The following is a 27601-nucleotide window of genomic DNA, read 5'->3' as shown; positions in this document are numbered from 1 at the left end:
GTATGTAACATTGTTTTATTAGAATTACGGAGATGAAATGGTGAGACTTCACTACAGAAGAAAAGTTTAATTTACTGTATAACGGACCATCGTAAGACGAAGATTAAGGCAAATAATGCAATAATTTTTAATATAAAATAGTTATTAGGTATTATCAAGTTACATTACTGAGTATGCATGTACCAATTTGAGGCGATATGTAATAATAATTTCATTATAATTTTAACCATAGAAAAAGAATGAATGTAATCTGAACTTTACATTGGTAATTAATAGGAATTATTTTAGATTTTCGTTGATCTCTCCCACAAAACGAGAGAAAATTAGACGCGAAAACCCTCTGTCATCCCTCCTTGTGAATTATGTGCACTTTAGGTAAAATTTAATGATACAGCATCATGCATATCGGCTCGACCTCTTGATATTGGCCAATCTTTATTATTAACGATTCAAGAAAAGTCCAAGTAAACCAGTGTTTCGGCTGAAAATCACAGAAGCTTTTAAATGAGTTGCCACCAGAATCATATAACGTAAAGTAACCGCTCTCAGAAGGCTTTAGATATTGCTTGACTTCAGAACAGGATTGAGGCTTGTAGTATACCTATTAGTGTAAATTAATTCAAATTATTATAGTTATAAGACTTTACTTTTTCACATATCCTTATGATTGTAAACTATCGTTAATAGAACAAAAAATTTGAAGATTGAACTTACCGATGATAGGATTACGGGCACAACCACTATAGCTATTATCGCAAAAGATGCTGTAGAAGTCATGTTAAAGGATTGCCTAAATTATAAGCACGTTATCGTACTATTATTAATTATTAATAACTAGTTAACGCTTTAAAGGTTGCCTGGTCTTGACAAAACATCAAATATTTAGGTAGAAAAAAATGGACTGACTTGCAAAGTCATCTATACTTTGAAGGAATAAGATACTTATACGACATTCATAAGCAGAAAGTGATAGTCGGTTCACGAATTAATAGATATTTTTCGAAGCAGTAATTTATGTAGTTTAATAATTACTACCCGATTAGCGAAAGATTGATTAACATTATTTACTGAGATGTGTACTGAAAAACTTGCAGAAAATACAATTAAAAACTTCTCTATAGGCTGATCTCAAGTAGGTGGTCCTACTTAAATGAGAACAATAGTTATAATGACCTTGAAGAGATATACTTACCCTTAGCCTCGTTTTGAATTTGGATCTAAACTATTACTGATTATCTTCACGCAGTGGTTAGAAAGCATCTAGAGAGATGATTAATTGCTGTGTATACAAAGTGGACTCATAGTCCTGTTTTGGAACAAAATACATCATATCGATTATATAATAGGACTTCCATATTGGCTTTACTCTTATTCATACTCTACGGAAATAATTTTATCATTACTAAGCAAATTTTTATAATCATCCATGGTGATAAAAGAACGTTGTTGTATATGCAACAAATTTAGATGAATTAGCCTTTACCTCGGTTTCATGCCTTTTCGATTCTTGATTACATGATAAAGCCCCTCCAGTAAGGTAGTGCAGTACATGCGCTAAAACCTTAAATTACAACATCATTTTAAAAACATATTTTACTCTTGATCTAGAGGAGTGGAGTTGAATCGCTTGCAGTTACTGTAATGTGTTGGTGAGCTTTGAAATGATTTTACTTAAAACCATTTGCTCTGAAATTTATTTACGAGTATACGAGTACCTTTATCCACATCACTTAAACCGGTTTCAAAGCAATAAATTTGAGGCACAAAATATGCTAATCTCCTTCAATTAAACTATCGGAAGCAGTAGCTAAGAGAACTGCAGCTGACTAAAATATGTCACTTTATCATGCGATTTAGTAACGAATAACGGATTTACTCCCTATTTATTATCATTTCCTTTCTGGTTTCAATAGATCTATTGACATTTGATTTATTAAGGTGATATTGTTTCAAGTTGTCAAATAAGATAAAAAAAAAATTTATTAAATTCGTAGCATAAGCAAGAAAAGAAAATACCTGTAGTCTATGATGGCATATTAACGTGCAGAGCAACTAAAATGATTACAATAGCAAACGTAGGATATATCGAAAAAAATATGAGTATGCTTGTAATATAGTTTCTACTCAGAATCTCAGCGCAATTATACATAACTACAATTAGTTATCGTAAAATTGATCATTTATCTACCAGAAATCGTGCCCTGCTATACTTGTCGATTTCTTTTCAAAAACTGTTCCAGAAAGATTTTTACGTCATATCCTAAGAAATACTGCTAGTACTAAAATATTTAACACCACTATCTAATATTGCATTACAAGTATAATTATTGATCAAAAGTTAAATTAGAGTAAAATGCAGTAAAGTTGGCCTTCATCCCTGATGATCAGGATACATGTCTTCAAAATACTAGAATTCTAAAATGCTTCTGCAACATAAGCTCCACCGATCCACCAATTGGTCGTAGAGTTTTTATTAGCTACACACGAAAATAAGGGATTAGAATTAGAATATTGGCCGAAAACATCTTCATTCGTAATCGCATCTGGAACAGCGAATTTGCTACAGTGAGAAGCCGAATAGGTAAGATCGATATGATTATGGTAGGTTGTTGTAGCATAAAATGGCAATGTACACTTGCGACAGACGTGTCCACGTATATTCACATAATCAACGACACGGCATAGATATGCACCATAAGACTTAAATATATACGTATTATGACAAAACTCTCCACGCATGTAATCGACACGATTTACTAATCCTGTTCCATTAACAACATTAAAATTACACGTTGCACGATAATGTGTTGATCCATACGAGCCAAAAACCGTATCCATTCTGATTTTGGATAGTCGAAATGCTGCCCATGACAGATGACATTCTCCAACTGGATGATTTTCAACAAAGCCTTTTCGATTAATTGTTTTTTGACCTTCTTCTAAAGAAAATGACTCTATTAATGTCCATACGAACGGTGGTTCTGATTCGAAATCACAATATGTCGTATAAGGACTGCTTAAGCTATCGAATAAGTTGTAATATCCATTTTCAGTCGCTTGAAGATACTCTTTGACTTCATAACACGATTTGGGGTGATGTTTGATAACCTATTATGAGACAACAATATCATTTCGTATTGATTATATATCGAAGTAGCAATGGAATTTTTAGTATAGTTCTATCGATAGCGTAATGGTTAAAAAAGATAAGTTAAATAATTAGCTATACCGATGACATTCCATTGGGTAGAAAAGTCGCAATGACGAGAACAAGTGCAATGAATTTGGACATTTTGTAAGTTAAACAATGAGTAACAAGACGATAGCGAGCAAGAAGTTATTTCTAGGAAATATACCCGTATTATTGAGAAGTGTGATTTACTGGATCTTGTACCCGAAAGAAAATGATGGAAAAACTGTACTGACGTAGCTATTTATATCCTGTAATATTGTAGTCTATATCTGGTGCTAAATTCTTTACGTAAATCTTAAACATTCTATTGAATGGTATCAAGCCGAAAAGAAATAATTATTATTTTGATTTCGATCTCGAACCAGCCTCAATTTAGCGCCTGCTAATATTCTGCAACAATAAATTTGATTGAGAATGGAATATTTTGAGCCTCACTCACATAAGCTTAACAGGATTCCCTACTGTACTAGTACAAAGTGAAATAAACGAAGACAAAGGTCATAATTGATCAATGCCGGTCATTTTTTACGTTAGAAAACTTGTAGCTGTATTGATTCATAAATAATAGTCCAACCACTTTTCGAGTTGTAATGATTGAAAGGAGAAAATTATTTCTATTATAAAATTATGATTTAATATTGTTATATCATTAGATCACTTTCTAGGTGTAAGGGAAACCAATTTTATAGCAATACGTAATGGATTAAATAATCCTAATGCTCTCGCTTTCTTATTTCTTAGAGGTACAGTTTTTTTTAATATTTAACTCTCCATCATGAGCTTGACTGCCACACACATGAATGAAATAATACACTATTTGATCTTCTTAGGGTTAACTGATCGCGGTCAAATTAGAGTTATTATTTAATAAGAAAGAGAAATGTTAGAACGGGCAATTACTCTAGCTACAGTTAATTTTACATATAACCATGTTGCATATGCAGCTATTTTATAAAAAATATCTTAGTTAATCATATCGACTAATGTCGGCATTTAGAATACAATACATACTGAATTCGCAGAGAAGTTAACTAAAACATCATATAATCTGAAGTCATAAACTGTTTACAGAAAGAGTCAATCTCTATGGATCCATTTATACCCGCTACGATATTGGTTTCAACGTTGTTTTACATTCATATTTATATTAATGTAGCAGTATCATTGCATCGCCGTCATGCTCTATTACCAATATATCCAAAATATGCAACAAAATCATTTGAGCAGTCCGTTTCATTGATCCAGGTATTACCGTGATAGCTACCAAATAAGCTAATTAAAGTAATCTTGCCAATAATAGCTACCTATCACATAATATCATCTTTTTCTTCTCACACATCGATTACTTAAGCAGATGTGAAGATTATAAAGTAACAATCCAAAGATTTCTGTTCTGCTACAGCTTCCTAAATTTTCTGATTTAGATTTGTTAATAAAACCAAATCGGGGATCATTCGATCTGCCGCGATTGCATTTCGCTATGCAATTATTGCAGCATAGACTGCATAACATAGACTGAAGTATGGTGATCAGTAAACTAGTTACACGAAATATCACGAGCGAGGAAATGCACTAGTTGGATACTAAGAAAATGTCTATTATGCTACGGTATGGTACAAATATTTTTATGATACAAATTGATATGATCATAAATTTATACATTATCATGGAAATGGCCAATATATCAATGTAAATTCAAGCGCCACATCTAACGTTTTAGTTCTTTCCACTAGCCGTAAAAATGTAGGATAAATTCTCCATAATTTCATATATCATACATGTACTGTAAGTGATAGCAGTGAAGACAGATTTATTACCGTAATAAACTGTAAATATCGAATTTACAATCAATTATGACATATTTGCACTGTATCTTAAATTACAATAATTTAAATGGATCAGAACTAGAAGTTCTTTGAGACAGTCAAATTGCTTAAATATAAGCGTCTTAAAATGATTAAGATTTCGCATCATGCAGAAAAATAACTCAAGCCGACCAAAATTCATTCAACGTAAATGCCATCAATCTACCAATTAGTAGTTGAATTGTAATTGGCTAGGCAAGAGAAGCCAGACGGACGAGCTCCGTAATGACCGAAAACGTCTTCATGATGGGTAATGCCATTAACTTTGAAAGTGACGCAATGGTTTGGTACTACAGTGACATACAGATGGACATGAGCATCTGAAGAGCTATAGAATGGTATCTTGCACCTTACGCATGAACTTTTCTTGATATAGCCTACTTCAATGTACTGATTCCACTGATTGCCAAGAGTATTACGCTTCTTACAAGCTGATTATCTTGAATAATCACGACGATTTTTTAATCTTGTTCCTATATTTGGATTAAAATTGCATATTGCGGGAAAATGTACTGATCCATATGCAGCTATAATAGAACTCATTTTAGCAGCACTTAAGCGAAATAAGGCCCACGATGAATTGCATTCACTAAATGGGGCATCCACAGGAAATCCTCTATGATACGTTACATCCTTATAATTCTTAAATGATAGCGATTCTATTAACGTCCAAACGAAAGGTGGCTCAGATTCAAAATCTGAATAGCTACTAAACGGATTTTCAATCCAGATCATATAGAGTATAATAACATTTTCGCGAGCTTGATATAATATGAGATTGAAACGAGAAATATCTAACTTACAACTAGCTCTACCAAAGGTAATATAGCTGCAAGAACAAGAAAAAGTAGTATCTTCAACATGCTAAACTATAATGTGTAAGGATTACTTCACTCAGTTTGCTATTACTAATATGATTATGAAAACTATGAGTCAGTTTTTTAGACTTATGTCGAGATATATAATTAAAATATTTCTTTATTTCTGTAGTTCAATTGACTTAGATGGCCCCGCTGGGTTAAATTGAATATATAAAGGTAGTTTTGATTCATGCAATACATCAACCTCAATTACGAACTAACTTTCCTATCGTGACTGTGATGGCTGCAACGAAGCTTAAAATTAATAGATTTTGTGTTGCTCTAATACTCAAGTCAACTGTTAATAGAAGCAAAATATCTCGCTCTGACTATGATAAAGTACCTGAAATTTCATCCTGAATTTATACTAATAGCTAATTGCTTAAATATAAAGAATAAAAAGGAGATCTATTATTTAGCGCCAAATTACAACTCGTATCTATGTCATCGGCTACTTGAATCTATATGAAATATTCCCCACCTTAATTAAATAAAAAAAATTATTTGCGTACGTGTTATAAAAGTATAGTAGGACAAAGTGATTTTCCATAAGTTTTATACTTAAGTAACTGTCATACATCGTATTTATGTGTCACACACCACTAGTGACAAAGTAGTCTACACACGCCAATCCTTGCGGAGAACGCCACTTACTAACTTAAAGAGGCGAGATTAGCTATATCACCAACTAATTCAGTTCCGACAACCGAATACTATGGTATAATTATAGCGTCACAGATGATGTAGACGAGATAGTCAGAGATTTACTATCATTTATTACTGAAGGAATCTTGGCACCCAAGATTATAGTCTTCACAATTAAATATCAATTGAAAACTAGTTGACTATCTAACCGACTAACGAACTAAAAAGGAATTAACAGTGCATTATCATATTAATCAAAGATTAAACAAGTTATATGAAGAAATGACAATTAACAAAACGTCAATCCACACAAGCAATATTTAATATTACTCAATAATTATAATTAGGACGAGCTTACGCATCGTAACATTATGCTAAAATAAATTTATATTATTGGCATCTTTAAAATGAGGCTTTGGTTTATTTACATAACAATACTAACAGAACGCCTATGTAGCCTTTGAATAATACGCTGATTCATAAAAAAAATTAAAAAATAGATCAAATCGATTGCAATTCGTTCCATACGTCCTGTTTAATTCTAGCTACTCCTTGAAATGTAGCTGTTTGCATTTATCGCTGTGATATAAATTTAAATAACTTGCAAAAGTTGTGATAGTGGACATTGATAATACTCTTTCGAGTATAAAAGTTCTTAAAGCCACTATCAGTAAATCTAGTAAGCTATAAAAGGATTTATTGAGAAGTAGTTTAAATTAATTGATTCGCAACTATCTTCATGCCGCTTTAAAGCTTTGCTGTTTCCATAAAGTATGGCACTATTAAATACTTTTATTCATATATTAAAAACTAATAAGACAACTCGTTCCGCCTGTTCAACTCTACGTTGCATGCAAGTAAATAAGACTTTAAATTCATCAATTGCTTGCTTTACAGTCTGTAATTATGAATTAGAACATCAAAGTAATAAAATTACAGCTATAAAAATTGCCTAGATTAATACTCATTGTTCGCGGTTTGCTATCCATACGTATCGTGACATTTCTACAAAAGGTTATCAGAGCTAAATATTTCTGATATTTAGATAGTTATTACGTATTATACGACGATGAATTTGTTTCATTATACAACTTTAAAACGATGCTTCGGTTTAATTACATAACAGTACTAATACGAATTTTATACAAATAGATCAGATTGATTATATTTCTATTTCATTGGTTGTACCATCTCTTTGACATACGACAGTTTTGAATTTAAAGTTATTGCATAAATTTTTATAATCTATAATGTTCATATAGTAGATATTAAACACTACTCTTCGAATATAGTAGCAATTTGAGTTGCTATTAGTAAACTGGCATGCTCTCTTTAGGCTTTATTATTTCCATAAAGTCTTACACTATAGGTCATTTTAACATTTAACTTTGCGGTATATACTTGTTTTATTAACTAAATTAAGCAATCTTTACCAACCTAATTGCTTTTATCGTATACTTGGTATTTTCTACATATTTTTTACGGACGGTATATGTTTAGAATAATATGATAGAATACAGTGCCAGCATTTTAACATGGGTTTCTAGATTCAGTCGCTTAAGCTAAATACTAGTTTCTTAGCACCTCTGCTACAAAAAAGCTAGCAACAGCTAACCGGTAATAATTATATACGAGAAAGTAATTATATTGGAAAGGCAATCTCAGCGCTTTGGCGATATTTCATATAGCCATGAGTTATCGCTAATAATATATCTTATGCATTCTCATCTTTTGATGATCTTATCAATCCTTGATATAAATAAACCAAAGAAATTGATAAGTAAGGCAAAAAAATTTTATTAATTTTGTAGCTTACTTCAGGCTTTGCACAAGTTAGAAAGAAGATATATACTAGATAGAATCGAAAAAAAAGTACGACTAAATAACTAAATTGGTTTAACTGTCCTCTTTAAATGCTTTAATACGTAAAAGGCCTTCAATATATAACTTTTCTCATATCTCGAATTACTTTATAGAATTTCAGTTGCTATACAAGGTGACCGTAATAAATCTAGTCCTACTCCGGAGCGATTAATATAAAATATCCTTATAATTGATTTTATAACTTGTGCACCAAAATAGCATTTAGTTAATTAACATTGAAATGCTTATCATTCAGTTTAAAAAGCTAGCATATACGGCGGCTTCCCTACCGCATAAAAATAATAAAATAACTTATGTTAATCTTATTAGGTATCGGGAAAAGTAATCTGTAATTTTCTTTCGAAATAGCTTTTGGTAACAATAAATTATTTTTTTAACCGTTTCAACCAATGTATTTATTCGTTTTTGATCTGTAACCTAAGTAAATAAAGTGGTTTCATATTTTAATCTACAAGTTACGCTAGGTCAATCTAAATATAACAGACTATTGAACTCAAATTTAATGCCTTAAAATCGAAATGCAGTATTCAAAACAACTGCGAGTACAGGGTAGATTTACGGTGCCCAAGCCATCTAACTTTGCTATCTTCTCTCCAAAAACATAAAACATTATGTGTAAATTGATATGTTTAAGTTGCTATGCAATTATAAATTTCCAAATTTGAGGAATCTAGGGACAAGCCGAGAGTATTTATTCATACGTGTAAGTGACCGTTATTTTATCTATTCTTGGCCTAATTGATAAACTAGTCATATTCTTTAAAAAAATCGTTAAAACTTTGCAAGCTTATAGAAAGTACCAAATGATATTTTCTACTCATTATCTTCAAGCTTCAGGAAAGATTTGAACAGTTCTAATTAAAAAAGATCAAATTCATCGTACTCGTACTTTACTCTTTCCAAATTGATATACTAGCTCTAGCTAGATTGAGATAAGTATAAAATTAGCCTAAGATTTCTACTATAAGCAACGACGTTAAAATTTAGAGATAACATGCTTAATTTTATTTAATAACTAGGATTTATTACATTTTAAAAATTAGCTTCAAATATCTGCTTCGTCTAGTTGATAAATAGAGTTACCTTCTAGAGATATTGTAATCTACATAGATTATAGATCAGTTAGTCTTCGATAACGGTCAATATACTGAAAATAAACCCACTTTCAGTCCAAAAAATTACTCCACCTCTCGAAAGCTACATAGAGTTATTGGTGGTACCAAAAATATATCGACATTATTAACCAATAATATTTCTAGAATAATTTTAAAGATTTCGTCATCAAAATAACACTTATTCCAGAGTTCAGACAATTAATGCCTAAAAATTTCTTATAATAAACTACAGTACTAACAGAATCTGTACAGCAACACTTACTAAATTATATTACTATATATGTACTAGTAACTGACCATTAAACATTAAGATTTATTTATTAAAACAAACAATTTTTCTATAATATGACAGATATTTCTACTGTTTAGAAATCATGAACAGAAAATGTTAGCTGATGAAAAGTATTGGTAGGACAGATAATTGACATAATTTACCAGAATCGCTACCCGGTTGGATACGTGTAGCCAGGGAAATGTAGTATTGTTATTTAATAAAATTGCAGACTAATGATTTGTAATTGCTAAGCATGATCGAAAATAGATTAGCTGTTTCTGTATTATCGGCATATTTACAGGTGCAATGCGGAAAATGATACCCAATTAACTAATTGACATTAAGTCCGGAAAGATTCCAGTAATCTTTAGTCTGCACGCATATTTCGATCAGTTTAGCAGTTGTTAGAAATAATTCATTACAAATCGTAGATTTTATACCAATTTGAGCACTAAATCCACTCAAGTACCTAATATAAATCTTATCTTCGAAGTCTGCAATAATGATATGCATATTATTTGAACAAAAACTTTTTGCACGGTTACTGAAATGAGTCACTATCTCAACTTTGAATCCTCACTATTCATGTTATTACTTTGAAATTGATTGAAGTAAAATAATTTATTTATACTGTATTTTATCATTGATTGGCATGCTTGTTATTCTTACAAGTTTACCTGAATTTATAACAGCACTACGAGCATATAAAAGGATCAAGATCTTAAATTTAGCTCAACATTTTTGCTCTTTGGAAGTTATCTGTTTACGTACCCTTACGCATTTATTTTCTAGTCCCTAAGGCGTTTCTTATGCAACTATTTGTAAGAATGACTAAAAAAATCGTCTCCATTTACCTAATGTTATTAATGATGCTGCCACTGGCAAAACTAGAGGTATTTGAGTATATTTGATTATATTATATTAATTATTTATGATGTAATTTTACTTAAATCAAAGCATTATGATTACAATCCTTATCTATACTTTTAGGAAATTTCATCGAAGCCGACAACATGCGTCGCCATAAGAAGCAAATATCGTATCACGGAGAATGGATATTTTACACTCTATGATTCAACAAATAAACCCTATATAGCCTTTTGTGATTTTCAATCGGATCCTGGATTTGCATGGACACTAATTGAATCACTTTCAACAACAAGCGCACGTAGTTCGAAATTTCGTAAAAGTTTTAGTTTTAATGTTCCGTCAAATGAATGTACACCTAATTGGACAGGCTATCGCCTTTCAAAATCCAAAATGACAGCAATAAAGAGCTCTGCATCGTCAACTCATTTTCGCGCTACGTGTAACTTCAACGGCCAAAGCCAGAAAGGATTACAGAATCGTGACGATTACCTAAGAGTTTCACTATGTGCATATAATTACCTTCTGAGTACCAGAAATGTCTGGACTTGCGCTATCGTAGATTATATTAATGTTCGGGGCCATTCATGTACTAAATGTAGTATTCCATTTTATAGCTCGAATGCCTATCATTTATTTATACATCTCCCAACATCCAAATCTTCATGTGCAAGATTTACTGTCCCTGAAATGATTACAAATGAAGATGCCTTCGGATTTTATCACAACGTCAATATAAAATTCTCTTGTACTGCAAATAGTACGTCAACAACAAATTGGTGGATTGGTGGAGGTTACTTCGATTGATTCTTTGTCTACATATAATGATTATTCGTAATAACCATGCACGTGTATTTACTCCTTTAACCACATTATTGATGATTTAATCTTAAAAATATATCTGATAACGCAAACAATCAATATCATCTATATTGTCAACATAGAATTATGCAAATTCAAGCAGAAAATTAATTGTAATGTTAATTTTCTTCAATTTTTTCTTGTATGGCTAATAAATAACTTTGAAAAATTATCTTGAAAGATTAAACACTTTATGATGTGCGGTACGCAAATCATGTAAATAAAGAATTTTGTCACAAAGGAATCGGAAGTATATATAGTGAATAATAAACTTATAATTCTATAATATTTTAGATCAATTATTCATATTTATTATTATCCATAGCGTAGCTATACTAATTATAAATAATGATTTAGTAAATCTAGAATCTCAGTGATATATTCGTGTACCTATGTTCACTCATTCATCGTAGCAATGCAGGTTATCAAATCTTTCAAGAAAATAGATATAGGTAAAAATAGCAAATTTTTGTAAAAATCTTTTCTTATTAATACCATAATTAGATCAGTCTCTGTTACAGTGATTAAAAATTCACATACGGTCTGACGTAGGTCTCCAATGTACCTAAAGTTTCGATGTAAGTAATTTTAGATTAAAAATTTATAAACATCAAGACGAGCCCTCGTACATTAACCAAAATCAGTCCAAGGTGCTCTCTAATTAAGCCTCTTTTATAATATTTCTCCAGGATATTTAATGTTAAAAAGATGGAACTTCAACATTACACAGTGAAATTAGGAAAATGGGAAAAAAGTCATAGAATTTCAGTTGATAACTACGATTGCTAGTCAGCTTTCGCATGAATATTATTCTTGCTTCCTGCTCAATAAACATGAAAATTTACTATAGGTTTCATGCGATTTCTAGCATAATTTGAGGCTACAGCAGGTCATGGAGAATAAATTGATATAAGTATACAAATTATGATATATGTAATATAATTTATCAACCTAATAGAACAAGTCAGAGGAAATTACGTCAAGACATCATCATGAACCTATAAGTGTCACGTTCAGCCCACGACAAGGAAACCTGGGTCTTTCGATCTGTACGAATACTAAGGCTACAACAGCCAAGTATGCCCCAACGGGCTAAGTGTAGACTAGACTTAGGCCTTTGGAAATAGTTTATTAAACCAAGGTAGTCTTGACATCCAAGACTACTCTAACTACACGCGTACACTACACGGACAATCGTCAACTCTATAGCTAATGAGAGCACCGGGCTTTATATACCCTAGCTCGGTTGCACTCGGTGCACAGCTTAGATAAATAACTCTAAAAATATATAGCTTTTGTATAGCCGACTGTCTATATGGTTTAGTATGACAGACGGCGTAAACAACACTAATGAGTTACAAACTAATTAAGAGCCAATTAACAATCAAAGGCTCGGCACAAAGTAACAGAAATTACTATGTGTGAATATTGGTTGTCACCTCTGTAAATACACTACTCTGCACAGAGTTTACAACAAGTATAACAACGTTATAATTATCTAATACCTAATTAATAAAGGTTATTAACAATTAATAAAATCTTAATTACTAATTACTAAAACTAACACTACAATTAATTGACGGAGTCTGTACTCCGTCACAATAAGTTACAATAAATAGTCATTGATCGCAAGTAGCTGTAAGAATGGAAGATATAGGCAGTTCAATATTTGTAAGCAAGAATAAATTTAATATTTTATCAAAAACGAAACCAATACCGAAAAGATGTGAAATCTATTTATTCATCGCATAATTATTATAGTATTGTTAGTGATGTACTGTATACTACTATAGCTATTCAATGTTCGTATGCATTAAACATGCAGGATCTAACAGCGATTGGCGTTAATTTACTGACTGCTACTTTATGGTAAGTTATACAATAAAATACAATTGATTAAAGTTTTGAACAAAATTCCGACCGCGATTTAAGACGAAAATAGGCACTCGCAGTAAAACAGAAATTTATACCAGTAGTTACCATCATGCTGTAATTAAAACTGTTGCTGCAGTTATTTTATCGACCTTAAACCATATGCTATCGCATTAACGGCATATATCATATCAGTCTTCATTGTTATAGTATAATAACACAGCTTATAAATCTGGTCTTCTGAGCAAATACTTTATCTGAAATAAATGGGTTGAAACATCAAATATTTAGACTAAATCGCAAATTGAACACCGTTTACCTTAGTCATTTTCAACTGCTAAATTGAGAAGCCGAAGTAAATCTGTATGGAGTACTTTGACACAAAGATGCGCGTTACAGCAAAACCAACTTTCAGAATTATAATTGAGTTAGCAAATAAAAGCAGACAGCATTCCGAAACATAAATTAGAATAATTTATGTATATTTCTTAATTTTAGTTAAAAGCCTATGTAATAATTTAAATTATTTTAAATTACTAAGCGAATATGAGTTAATATATGCTTTACAATCTACATTCAATTCCTACCGTAATTAGCTCACTAGGCAATAGTATCTACATGTACTTTTACAATAATCGAATATACCACAACAGACCGTCATATTTAACGATAACTAACCTTTTTAATACTACTGTTAACTACCCTTATCTTCCCAGGTACTATAGCACAGTAATCGCTGATCTAATGTCTACGTTAATTAAGCAAACAATACCATAATTTACGCTAATATATAATCACGTAAGCCACTAAGTATTTCATCATACTGCCTTTACACAAGTGTACGCCATCTAGCTTGATGTAAAAGCTTATTTCTCATAATATTTACTTCAAACGAAATAACCTTATTAATTTAAATTCAGCAAAACTATATTCTGAGCAGGTGGTCTCAGCTAATTAAATTATGGTAGCTGTACATTGTGGGAGTGTGATAATAGCATGAAGTAAAGCACTACGCGACAAAAGGGGATAGAACTCATAAATTACAAGAATCAGATATCACTGAATAATATTTTAGCTGTAAAGCATATGTGCAGCACTCTGACCATCTTAGTCAAATGAAATAACGATTGCAGGCTTTCATTTGGTTTATTAATATTAGACTATCAAATTATGAGGTTATATGTATGTAGGCAAATGCAAGTTTAAAAAATTTCCGCCGTATTTAATTTAGGCAAACAAACTATCGATTGCAGTATTTCATTTGGTTTATGAATATTAGACCTTCAAATTATGTATCTGCATATATGTATGTATGTATGCAGATGCCAATTTAAAAAATTTTCGCGGTACGTCTCCAAGTCTTATTTACCTAAATTTCTCAACATGCATACTCGCAGTTATAGATTTGTATACTTTAATGTCTAGCAACAAAATCTCGACAATGTTAAGGCTTGAAGCTATATATAACAATTATTTATAAAGTACATCATCTGGATTACTGTGTCATAAATAGGATTATAATTATTATTTCGTAGAATCTCATAACTCTTGTAATATAGCCGAGTAAACCTATCTACGCCGCGAGAATTATACATCGCTTTTAAAATTTAAATGTTATCGTAAAGACTTTTAATACATCCTAGAGATTTACTGGAATAAAATTCACCGATATGATAATTGCCAGCCCATGAAGCAAGCGTGGCGTACTTTATTAACATCGTTCATATTGCTGTGTTAGTTTACTCTATATTATAAGATCATCAAAATTGCAACCTGACTGTCGGCGCAATTATTAGCGAGTCCAGACCTAGTAATTTATAGCGACTGATTTAAACTCGTATAAGCAACTAAATGTTTGTATTCACATCACTTTCAAAAAGCTCGTAATTTTAGTGCGGTCATATCTATAGATTGCTAGAGATATATGTGTTCGACGTTAGCGCTAGAAATGACTTTTGACAAACCCCATTTTTAATATTAATTTTATAGTAGGAAACTGACTTTCATAGTTTAATATCATTGAACATTCTAAACAGAAATATGAAGCGGTCATCTAATGAGTCATTATTTCAACATTTCATTCTTATTTACGATATTGCCAACTTTATTACTATTTGCAATGAAAATTTTATTTATACTCTATCAATGATTGACATATTTCAATTTTCGCTGAATTCCTTTGAATTCATTATAGCAGCAATACGAATAGATATAAAGAGTACAGAGTCTGCAGACCTTACCCGTGAAGTTTGGATTTACTCCTGTCAGTTGCTATTCTTAGGCACTTTTAGTTTGCATACAGTTGAGTTCTTATCATTTATTTGATCAGATATTAGCAAGAATGATTAAATACATGGTCTCAAGCTAACTGATAGTGTTGGTAATACTGTCACTAACAAGTTTAAAGGTAAATACATGAATCATAACTAGCTGCTACATGGTCACTTCTCCCGAAAGTAAGATCGTCTTCTGTTACAATTATATACGATACTTTCTTTTAGGAAATATAGTCGAAACCAATAACATGCATTGCAATTAGAAGCGAGTATCCTGCGGCAAAGAATGGATATTATACACTCTACGATTCTACAACTAAAGCTCATCTGGCATTTTGCGACTTTCGCTCAGATCTTGGATTTGCGTGAACTCTAATCGAATCGCTATCAACCGATAACGCGCGCCGCACAACTTTTCGTAGGAATTTCTATAATAATGTTCCACCTGGTGAGTGCTCACCCAATTGGACGGGTTATCGACTTTCCAAACCTAAAATGATGACTCTAAAAAATGCTCCATCGTCGACTCGTTTCGTGCAGCGTGTAACTTTAATAGTAACAGTTAGAAGGGGTTACAAAATCATTACGATTACTTAAGGGTATCATTTTGCTCATACAATCATCTCCTTGCATCTAAAAATGCTTGGACTTTCTGTCTGATCGCTTATAAATTAAGTTTTCATAAATGCTTCAAATTTCATAACGCCTTTTAATTGAATAGTTTCCAATTATGTATTCTTAGTTAACCTTGCGTAAGACAACAGTTTATATTTTTGATACTAAAATACTGTGTCAAAGTTTAAAAATGTTCTCGGTTCAAATTAATGGCTAGAAAATTCTTTAATGAATAACCAATTCAGCATTGCCAATTTTTTTAATTTTGGGCCTTAGGTAGTGCCTCGAATTATCTCTTGAAATCTGAGAAAGTTGCTCGTAAATCGTTCTTTTCTCCTACATAATTAAAACTTGCTAATGCTACATTAACTTAATAAATCTTTTATAAATTTATAGTTGTTATGGTTTAATTCTCGTCATCTTGTCATCTTGCACTCATACTCTTATTACAAAAATATCTTTACGCTATTCAGCTCCAAACTAATAGCACAGCAGCAGCGACATTGTGGCTGTTAAATTCGCTTCGTGGGAAGAGGAGCTGTTTATAAGGCTCATGTGTAACAATTTATTAAAATTATAAAAGACTTTAGACTGGTAGAGTGGTTTCACTTTTCTGATCGCTATCTGAACCCAAAGTATCGGATAGAAATTAATTACCGATTTAAGTGAAATTAAAAATATTTTTAAATATTTGAACTTTAGATTCTGCAAAAATACCTGTATTTACTATAATCAGAGGTACTTTAACTGCTATGTAAGTTATAGCCATGACAGTAATTTTTATCAGTAGGTAATTAGCATCACAGGATAATTACTAGATATCCAATGATATGAAGCATGAAAAAAGAAAATTTAAATCTAAATTAAACTTGACTGCACCAAAAAGGTGAAAGTAATTTTAATGTGTATGGTAAGATCTTTTACCCTAAATGCAAACCTGTAAATCACCAAAAAATAAGTACCAGGAATCTTAAGGAAAATAGGTATCTATTTTGATACGACTATATCTAAAGGAGTATTTGCTTCTGGCTAATTCAACTATTTTGGTTCATATATATCAGTAATGACAAACTTTAATTTCAATATGGATATCAGTGAACCACTACGTTGTGAAACTGCTTGTATTTTTATTTTTGCAATTCTATGAATATTTTAATTCAGAGTACGACCAATTAAAATATTTAATGGCATTTTTACTATAATTAATGATTAAAGTTATCCGAAGAATAAATTTTTTATTCTAAAACGTTTATTTTCTAATATAAGCATAAATTTAGATGACAGGGAAGAAATGTAAATACTGCAACTACGTATCATATGGACCGCAAATAGTTAGACTTATTGCGTTTCCGATCATGTATATAGCATTTTCGCTAGATATTATAACTAATCGAATACAGTAAAATATCAGTCTATGTTAACTGCAATGACTAGACTTGCGCAGCATAAATATTTTACCGCTTAGTTTGATATTAGTGCAATCACAAAATTGAACCTTAACTAGTCTACGACTTAATTTTCATAGCTGATGGTAATATTTTAAGAATAGTACACTGTGCAGTACAAATATTACAGTAAATCTCCGTATGCCGCTTTAATGTAATGTAAGTGATCCAATTTATTATTTATGTTACTTACTAATCGTAGATACAATCAGTTCGTTATGTTAATCAACTAAGGGAAAATAACACTACAACCTAACTCAGCTCCATTCAGCGATATCCGTACACGGGATATCAATTATAATATAATTATTAGAGTTTAGCTAGAAATTAGTATGTTATAAACCTCTATCCTACATAATATTAAAGCATCTTCAAGATATATACTGTGTGGTGGCTGTGCATGCAATGGTATAATGAAAGAGAGCGCATTTATACAAGCAGTGAACTGTGCCACAATAGTTTATCCCATTTGCTAGCTATCGTGCTAGCTACCATAGTAATGTGCTACGCATAGATCCCACAAGTTGTAGCTTATCAAATAATTTTAATATGGCATTTTGAAGTTGATTTTGTAAAGTGTTTGGATATACGGGTATAATGGTACCAATAAAGATTTGCAGTGACAAATGTAAGGTTCTTTGCAGATTTAGAAATAGCCAAAGATATACTGTAAACTGTGCTTGCGGAAACTCTCTATAAGTGTTATACAGTACTTACTTAATTACATTATGGTGGACAGTATGGCTAAGAGTAAGTATTACAGTACTGAATAATAAATAGTGCTCATTTAAATATACAATAATAAAGCTATACTACTAGAGGCATACTACTAATAGCTGGCTCAATTCATATAGCATGATGTCCGGTTTTAGTGACTGTTACAGTACTCCATTATCATCAAGAGGAGTTTACTTACTTACTTATTTTAGTACTACGTAGCTTAAATACTATGAAGAAATCAGGTATGTACTTAGCATCATAACAGTAATATCGTCATATTTAATCATTAAAATTTTCTATAGCAGCTTACTTAATTTTAATAATATACGAGTACTGTAGTGTTTATCAGTGACGTGCTGTTTCGATACTCTCTACCGTAAGTAGAGTTCGTTAGCTTATTTGAGTGCCGTACATTATGTCAAGATGATAATTTTTATTATAGTGCTACGATTTTCTATTGCCTACTGTTTCGTTCGCTTTACAATCTAAATATCACAGCTATAGCTTAGTATTACGCCGTATGAGTTGGTTCCAGATATGTGTTAGTTGCTGTTTAGAGTATATAACAACTGTATGGTGACACAGTAAGCCTTCCAACTTTACATTTTAAAGATAGCATATCATGCCATACCCGTATAAGTACTTTAAAAAATTAGTAGTGACTTTGTTAATGTGGCAAACTGCTATATACCTGAACAACTGCATCAATCTCTACAAGACACAACTGGACTACAATTAGCTATTTTTTACAATGCTATATTATCATATCTAGAAAAGTAGCTTACAAGACTTGATAATTAGTCCAAAAAACTGATACTGTACAACGCATAGACTGCAATTAGCTATTGTAGCACTACGTTAGAACGAGCAAATAATTAGTTTACGGCACTTTACGAATAGTTTAAAATAGTAATATACCTGTTTGACTACAATTAGCAGCTACAATACTAAATAAACGCACACGGGAAGTAGTTTACAGTATTGTACGATTAGTTTAAAATGCAAAGATAACGCATAGAATATAGTTAGCTACTACAGTGCTACTTCAATGGCTACTTATAAGTAGCTTACAGTCCTTTATGATTAGTTTAAAATACTAATACAAGACATATATGCACTACATATGATGATCCTTTCTAATAATTGTATATAATGGACCGTATTTTCTAGCACATACTGTTCCGTGAATGAGAGACCAATTGCCTTTAAAAAGAGATATCCTGATGAAATTACTGGAAATTTATTATTCCTTAAATATACTATCCGCGGAATGTGAGGTAGAAGCATAGTTTTTTATAAACAGTCTACGCAATAAGGTGAAGCTTTCGGAAAAATGAATACGAAAATTACGCAGGTAAAAGCAATACAAATGTTCCTTATGATTTCTTAGTAATGGCAGCAAAGCGGAAAAAAATCACGATAAGTCTAACACCTGTTAAAAGTTTCATAACAGCTTCATTAAAAGCTATGATAAACTAGAATTTTCGCTGAATTGACAAAACAGTAACCTATACAAAATATAAAATTTCTTAGCAGGGACCTTGATGGCAGAGATTAAAATAAGTTATGAATTCTTTCAAATTAGAATGCAACCGCCTACCTAGTCACCTGAACAATATTGCTATTCAAAACATCACTAAGACCGCCTAAATTTGCAAATAATTTCATCAGAAAATTTGTTTAAATAAATTTCAATGCAAACAATAATTATAATTGGAATTTAAAACATCAGGGTAAAAATAGCGATGACTTTTAAAAAGGGTGTATATGATACATCTATAGAAGTAATCTGGTAAAAACTGACGCAGGTATATTTTATATCCGATTGTAGTGACCGTGTAATAGTCTCGTGTTATTACTATTAGACACATACTGTACTGCTGCAATTAGCTGAGCTCATTACATTAATATTTTATGGTAAATTAGAACTCAAGAAAAACAGGTTGTTTCCAATATTGATTTGATAGCATAAAGAACTTTTAAGTTGTATAATAATTAAAATTTTAATAATTAAAATTTATAACGACGATATATCTATGCCTAATATCGACAGTATTGAGATAGCGATCAAGTACGGCCAAAATTGGAGATCCAATACTGTTGCCTTCTACTTAGATCTATTAAGATAAGAAGGGATTTTAATTAATCCTGTTAAAACTATCTGTAATTACTATAGTATCATCCGATGAATATATAAAAGGCAGTAATCCTTTTTTGTTATATATTATCGGAGATTGGTGATCAAGGCCATAAAAATATTATCTATAAAACAAATTAAATATTGTAAATGCATAGCATGGTGCTAAAGGAAAGACCAAACCCTAAAATTTTTATTACCGAGTGCGCTATATTGTAAATATTTGTAATTATATTGCACGACTTAAAGATAATAAACATAATAAACTTGAACTTTGATAATACCTCCCCTAAATAAATGCAATCACGTTCGTAGCATCAGTTTAATAAAATAACATTTATATTCATACATCTGCTGTAGAGCAGGTAGAAATCAGCTTTGTAGTTAGAATTTTGAAAAGTTTGAATGGGAATATTATGAACCGATAACATCAAGAATAGTAAATGATGAAATCCATACTTACTTTGTGAATCCGAGATAACAAGATGTGGATAATACAAGTAATTCTAGTAAACTAAACGCATACGTAAATATTTAATTGACTGCTTTATTTAATTATTGACAATTTTTCTTATATACCGTATGATTACTAGTATGGCTTATAATTTTAAGCTCTTCTAATGACTAATAAGTTAATTTAGAACAATTTTAAGTAGCACTATACTTAATTTTCTTGTTTAGAATATGACGTCGAATGTACGTAACTTTGCTTTAATAATATTACTTAGTTATAAATATTTATTTTATATGGAGAAATAGCAACTTGCATATGCAAGACTATACGTCATCATCAGATATTAATATAATACATTTTAAAACTGATAATCCCTTTCAATATAGAATCAAAATAAAACTTTGACTAAAAAGTAGATCTATTTTAAATATGCCGTGATTAATAATGAATATTAAAATAGAGTTTACAAAAGTCTTACAAATAATCGATAGATCTTCATCTGCAGAAGTACAATAGGTTCTATCACGAAAAACACCTAAAAAACCTAGCGAACCGGCTATTAAGTAAATTCCTTTAGTATCTTAGTAATGCAACTCACATTGATCTGCAAAGATTCACAAAAAGGATTAAGACTGAATTCTTTTCCGTTTAGTTAAGACATCGCTTAAAATATAAATCGAAGGCAGCTGTAAATGCATAGTCAAACTACAATAACTCTATAATGTGCGATTGTGATAATATAGCAGTGCAATATCTATCGTTTAGTTGTAGTTACCATGAGGTTCTACTTTGAAATCTCAATTAAAAATTTTATGTACAACGATCTATAAGCTACATTAATTAATTAGTTAGACATTAGAAACTTCAATTTTATGGAGTAAATTAATGGTTGCCAGTTCAAGAACTGAAGTCTTACATGCATCATTTCTTATCAATGTATAAGTGAAATTTGCACCTATTTTTGGTTTCAATTTCTATATAACGAATGGCAAGGTTGAAAGAGCATCATTAAGTTGTTCCCCTATAGCATACAAGCACACAAATTAATGCCGTTAAAATAACATTTTTTATATGACGAACTAGGAAGTCTAACCTAGAACAGCACCATCTATCTATTTTAGGCTCAGACTTAGTGTGTATTGTATTATAGGACATACATCAATCACCCATAATTCGATAGCTTTATCCTATCTTATTCTTTATGATTTTAATCAGAGTCCAGATTTACTTGGATACTAAGCAATCCATTAAAACGGTTCATTAGGAAGGACATTTATTATGATCTTTAGCCGACAATATAAGCACTAAATTGAATCAGTTTATAGACTTCTGGAACTTAATAGTGCTCATATTGTAATTTCGACTACATTTTAATAACCTTTTATCTACTTAACAATGCTACGATAAATATATTACTAAAATATCTACTGTTTTAAAATGATGACCATAATACGTAAATATATTAATTGAGATACAATCTAATTCATTACTTTTATCAAGTTGTCACAAGCCAGCTTCGTGACAAAGATAAGGTAAGACAAATCTCTAAATTACTGTAGTCTCCGGGATTCAGTATTCCTGAACTATCTCACAAGAATTAAGACGCCTTTACTTCTACCTTAAACAGCTATAGGACTCTCTTTTATTCAGCTATCTACCGAGCTTAAATATCCTTCGGTAGCTGCTATCATTAGTCACAACAGTTCATGAAAATTTAGTTCATATTGTATAGCTAAATTAATACAGAAATTATTCATAATCTTAGACATGTACTGAACGATTCTAGATAATTAGATTACAGTATGGTCATATGCAGAATTATTCATAGTATCATCTATAGTTGAATATCTTCAGAATATTCATCACAAGCGTTACAAGACATAACACTATAATCAATTAACATTAGTTACCGTATAAGAACTCTTACTACAGTACAGCATAATTTACTGTAACAAAATAATAACTACCGTAGTTCTTACTGTAAGTTACTAGTGCAAACTCCCGTCGCTTTGCTGACGATTTACGATAATGTGCTCATTTAACAGATAGTATTACCATTTGATAGACCTGTCAGACACAAGTCTTTAACTCTTTTAATTTCTTGGCTTAAAAATTTATTGATATAGAAACTTTTAATTAAAACGATAAAGTATATACGCGTATATCACATAATTTGAAACTTGCTATGCTCATTTGCTATACTCAAATCCATGATTAGAATAGAAAGATACTAAGTGAAGAATCGCATTGCGCTAAAGTCAGGTGTTTAAATCTTCGAGGAAAATCATGTAGCCACTCTAGCATTCCATTATATATTGGCGCTCTTAATTTTTATTCATTAATAAATCCTGCTCAGCTGAAAGTAAAATGCGACCAAGTGCAAACTATAGTACAGAAGGCAAATACCGAAGCTGTTTTCGAAAGCTATGATTTTTACGATGCTTTATTCGGCTGTGCTATAAAGGATGCAGCAACTACGAATTGGCGGATTGGAGGTCGATACTGAAATCCGCTGTAAGGCCAGCAATAATCTAAACTCTGTACTGGTATCTGGTTATTAAGTGATATATGAAAGCCCGGTTTAAAGTAGTTTTTGAAGGAAGAATGTTCTAAATAATGCATAATATTGTTATATAAATGCTTCTCAAATATGCAGGTGTCATAGGATTAGAGGTTACTAATATAGCACAGAATTACTGATTTGTTAACAAAGCGAAATTAGATTAAAATATAGCAAATATGAAGTATGCTGCTTAGCCATATTAGAGTATTTAGAATGCAAATAAACTAATTAAATAAAGCAAATCTTATCTGGCATCAAAATTTATTCTATATATCGAATATTTTTATCTAAAGCCAAACCCCGCTATTAGTATCAAGTAAATCTATTTGACTAATGTATTCGATCAAAGTTGCAAGTAGAACGTAAATTTTCAATCCATTACATAAGCTAGTCATCATTCTGAAGTTTCTGTAGATAGCTAAATATTGATACGTACTGAATCAGCTACCTATCTCTAGGAAGGGATTCATATATAGTAAGAGAATCTAGCTATGAATTTTCTTTTAATGGGTGATAGCGCGAAACAATATATCGTTAATGTTTAGCAACATTGACATCGGATATTTAAGCTTTTACATTTAATGGTTATCTTAACTTCATCTTGACTTTTCAACGTAGACAAGAGGTTGGATTATGAATTAGGTTTCTGAAATACTGGTACTAGAGAAGTTTATACTTTCGCTCGAAGTCCAAGACATGCAGGAGAATATACCTGGGATACTCAATTTGATCCTAAATCAATATTCTTTATCTGTATTACTTAAACGAAAATAATAAAGTAAAATTCGAAGAAATATTGCTTCAAAGTTCCACAAACAGAATGCAAGCCAGATTTCTTTCATAAATATAAATTTTTTTATGCTCATCTGTGATTGATATACTTAATATGCTGACTACATTCTTCAAATAAATCGGATCGATTTCACGAGAATATAAAAGAGTCAGTAGATTAAAAACCCCGGATATTTACACTCAATAATTCAAAGTTCCTTGCTGATAGTTTTCTACCAATCATCTTCCAGGTAAAAGTGTATCTCCATGTTAATTCAAATATGGCTCAGTGGACTTTGTATAAACTTATTTATCTGATCTTGATAGCTATAATACCTGCATTGAAATTGGCGGTGAGTAGTTTAGCTCGGATTTTAAAATAGAGCTCGTAGTATAAATCCGATATTGTAACAATTCTTTATATTATTAGTTTGTAAGGTAATTAAAGCGAAACCGATAACATGTACCGCTATTAGGACTATAATTCGCGCCCCTCAAAATAGATATTATACACTTTATGATTCTACAAGTAAACCATATCGCTTTTTGTGATTTTCGATCAGATCCCAGATTTGCGTAGACTCTTATAGGATCGCTGTCGACTAACCACGCAAAAAGCTCTTCACTTCGTTAGAGCTTTTACTATAATGTCCCGTCCGATGAACGTATGCCCAATTGATCAAATTATCGACTTTCTAAAGCTAGAATGACTACATTGAAAAGTGCTTCATCATCGACTCATTTCCGTACAACGTGTAACTTTGATAGCCAAAGGGGAAAGGATTAGCAAATCGTCAAGATTATATTAAGGTACAATTTTGTGCATGTAGGCATTTCCTTACTTCTAGAAGTGATTGGGATTATCTTGAGGTTGACTATATCAATATTCGAGGATATTCTAGCAGTAAATGTAGTATTCCATTTATTGGATATGGTAGTGTCCGTACAATTGTGAATCTTTCAATCGCCAAAATGCGCTGTGGAAAATTTAATTTTCCTGATGCAATATCAAATGAACAAGTTTTGGTCAATCCTATTATACCGACTCGAAATTCTCTTGTGTGGCGAATAGCACCACGACTACAAAATGGTAGATCGGCTGTGCCTTTTATGACTAGTTTCTAGCCATACCGCTATTTCCGTGGTACACTATTATCGACTAAACCAGATTATGTTCTTGTGATAAAGTGTCTTTTAAAAAATCAATAGAACTACAGTTTCTTGTAAATTTCACTTTATTACATAGATTAGGTTCATCTTACAAGTACCAAGAGCTATCTAGCTTCAATAGGACTATCTCTGGACGGTATGAATTATCATAGCAATATTCACAATTTATATACAATTAGTGACACAATGATTTTCTTTCAAACACAATCAGATCTCATAAATTAAGTTACAAGATCATATCTAAATTTACTATCGCGCTTCTGATTAAAGCATCACAATACAAATCTCACAATACTAACATAATTAACGCTATCTATTATTATCTCTGATTCTTAATATAAGCATTTCAATATAATTTACTACAATACGTACTTTAAACATCTTCTATAATTAGACACGTATGCAGTCTTACAGCCTAGCGCACAATTTATCTATTGTCGCATTATTCTATAATCTTAGTCTTAAGCTTATTTGGGGCTTCACTACAGTTCTATTAACATATATGAAATTACCATCAGTTAACTACATCAATCGAAGAGCAATTACAAATCATATCTTAGTAAACTAATCAATACTATCAAATACCTGTCATTTTAACGATTGCACAATCTCATGATTGATCTTTAACCTTTAAAGATTTACATTCAAACTTGCCAGCAGTAATATAGTTAAGTTGTATGTTACATGACCAATGGCCCTCCACATGTCCGTATTTATGAGTGGAAAAAATTTACATAATTGATATTCGCCAATGAAATCGCTGTGCAATTTGCTAATAGCAATGTAATTAATTCCATACTATATGGTTTATGACCCTCTAAGTGCACATACTTACATAAATTTCACATAATCGATATTCGCCAATGAAATTACTTTGTAAGTGAAATCTTTTATTAATAATTTGATCATTCCTTCGATGTTACCGTAAAAATTTAGTATTTGTAATAAGTGTTTGTGATGATGATGATAGTGTTACTGTGTAGGTTGTCAACATCATAGATTTGTAATAACAAGTTGGAATATGATCATGTTATTGGCGTAAAGAATGCACTGGCTTAAGTTTCGTAGAAAACTGTAGTAATGATAGAATTTTATTCTCATACTAAGTTCTCAAAGTGTTAAGTTGTTCGTAATCGTTATGTTGTAACGAAGTTAGATAAGCAGCTACGTTTTTCAGTTATTGTTGTTCTTAGTCTTTCTTTTCTAAGATCTGCTATTATAAGAAATTTTCCTTGTCTATCAGAGCTTGTTGTACTATTACGTAGCATCTCAATCGGTAGAGAGCCAGTAATAAAATCTGCTATTATAAAATTACTTGTATGATCTACACACCAATTATAGTTGGTAGAACAAGTTTCATTACAGATCGGGAAAAGCATCATATTACATATAACTCTCATAACTTTCATTTTCCTATGACGCTGTAATAGTTTCAGCTAATTACAGTAGTAATTGAGTACGGTAGCATTAAGAAGTTGTACAGTCTACTATGCTTATAAAGTAATTTCATGACTGCTAATGATGAAACGGTGTACTTATGCTACCCATACTATGTGCGTATAAGGCCGCGGTAGACAGCTATATAGGGTGATGTTTTTGTGTAATGTCTTAATATAACTGTTAGGTAATATGGAATTGTTATCGTGGAGGCTAAATCAATTATCCATTTTGTCTTAGCCCACTTTCAGCTATTTTTATGAGGGAAGAAAAGTGGATTCTTCTCTTGTCAGACGCTCTATTAATAAACGGATACTTCTAAGGTTAAACACGGTGTTAATCTGATCTTGTGTCACGTTAGAAATTTGCTCAATTTCAATAACTTAGATTTTGAATTAGACGATTGCGAACCTAAGGGGTTGTAAAACCCAACTACTACATAATTTGGCGCTTCGAGTATGACCACACGGCTATGTTGCAATTTCTTACACATTTTCGAATAAATTAGAAAAGAGTCATGTTAACGTTATTCTTAACATTACGGTCATGAGGATTTACGCTTACAGCATTTTATTCC

General features: G+C 31.4%; 4 protein-coding genes across 4 annotated transcripts; 1 reads left to right on the top strand and 3 right to left on the bottom strand.

Moving 5' to 3' along the window:
• Window positions 1-382: 382 nt before the first annotated feature.
• Window positions 383-1551, bottom strand: TRIADDRAFT_55271 (uncharacterized protein; the record flags this gene model as incomplete). The annotated part of the gene is made up of 3 exons (XM_002111321.1): window positions 383-601; window positions 715-790; window positions 1484-1551. The coding sequence occupies 3 exons, from the start codon at window positions 1549-1551 to the stop codon at window positions 383-385; spliced, it is 363 nt and encodes a 120-aa protein (XP_002111357.1).
• An 864-nt stretch (window positions 1552-2415) lies between these two features.
• Window positions 2416-3292, bottom strand: TRIADDRAFT_55270 (uncharacterized protein; the record flags this gene model as incomplete). The annotated part of the gene is made up of 2 exons (XM_002111320.1): window positions 2416-3108; window positions 3230-3292. The coding sequence occupies 2 exons, from the start codon at window positions 3290-3292 to the stop codon at window positions 2416-2418; spliced, it is 756 nt and encodes a 251-aa protein (XP_002111356.1).
• A 2201-nt stretch (window positions 3293-5493) lies between these two features.
• TRIADDRAFT_55269 (uncharacterized protein) lies at window positions 5494-7937 on the bottom strand (the record flags this gene model as incomplete). The annotated part of the gene is made up of 3 exons (XM_002111319.1): window positions 5494-5887; window positions 6573-6631; window positions 7926-7937. 3 exons carry the CDS (start codon window positions 7935-7937, stop codon window positions 5494-5496), a joined length of 465 nt encoding a protein of 154 aa, XP_002111355.1.
• A 2726-nt stretch (window positions 7938-10663) lies between these two features.
• TRIADDRAFT_55268 (uncharacterized protein) lies at window positions 10664-11510 on the top strand (the record flags this gene model as incomplete). The annotated part of the gene is made up of 2 exons (XM_002111802.1): window positions 10664-10729; window positions 10827-11510. The coding sequence occupies 2 exons, from the start codon at window positions 10664-10666 to the stop codon at window positions 11508-11510; spliced, it is 750 nt and encodes a 249-aa protein (XP_002111838.1).
• Window positions 11511-27601: the final 16091 nt, after the last annotated feature.

This window comes from Trichoplax adhaerens, genomic scaffold (assembly GCF_000150275.1).
Source record: "Trichoplax adhaerens TRIADscaffold_4 genomic scaffold, whole genome shotgun sequence".
Taxonomy (NCBI): domain Eukaryota; kingdom Metazoa; phylum Placozoa; class Uniplacotomia; order Trichoplacea; family Trichoplacidae; genus Trichoplax; species Trichoplax adhaerens.
This window is presented reverse-complemented; position numbering and strand designations above follow the sequence as displayed.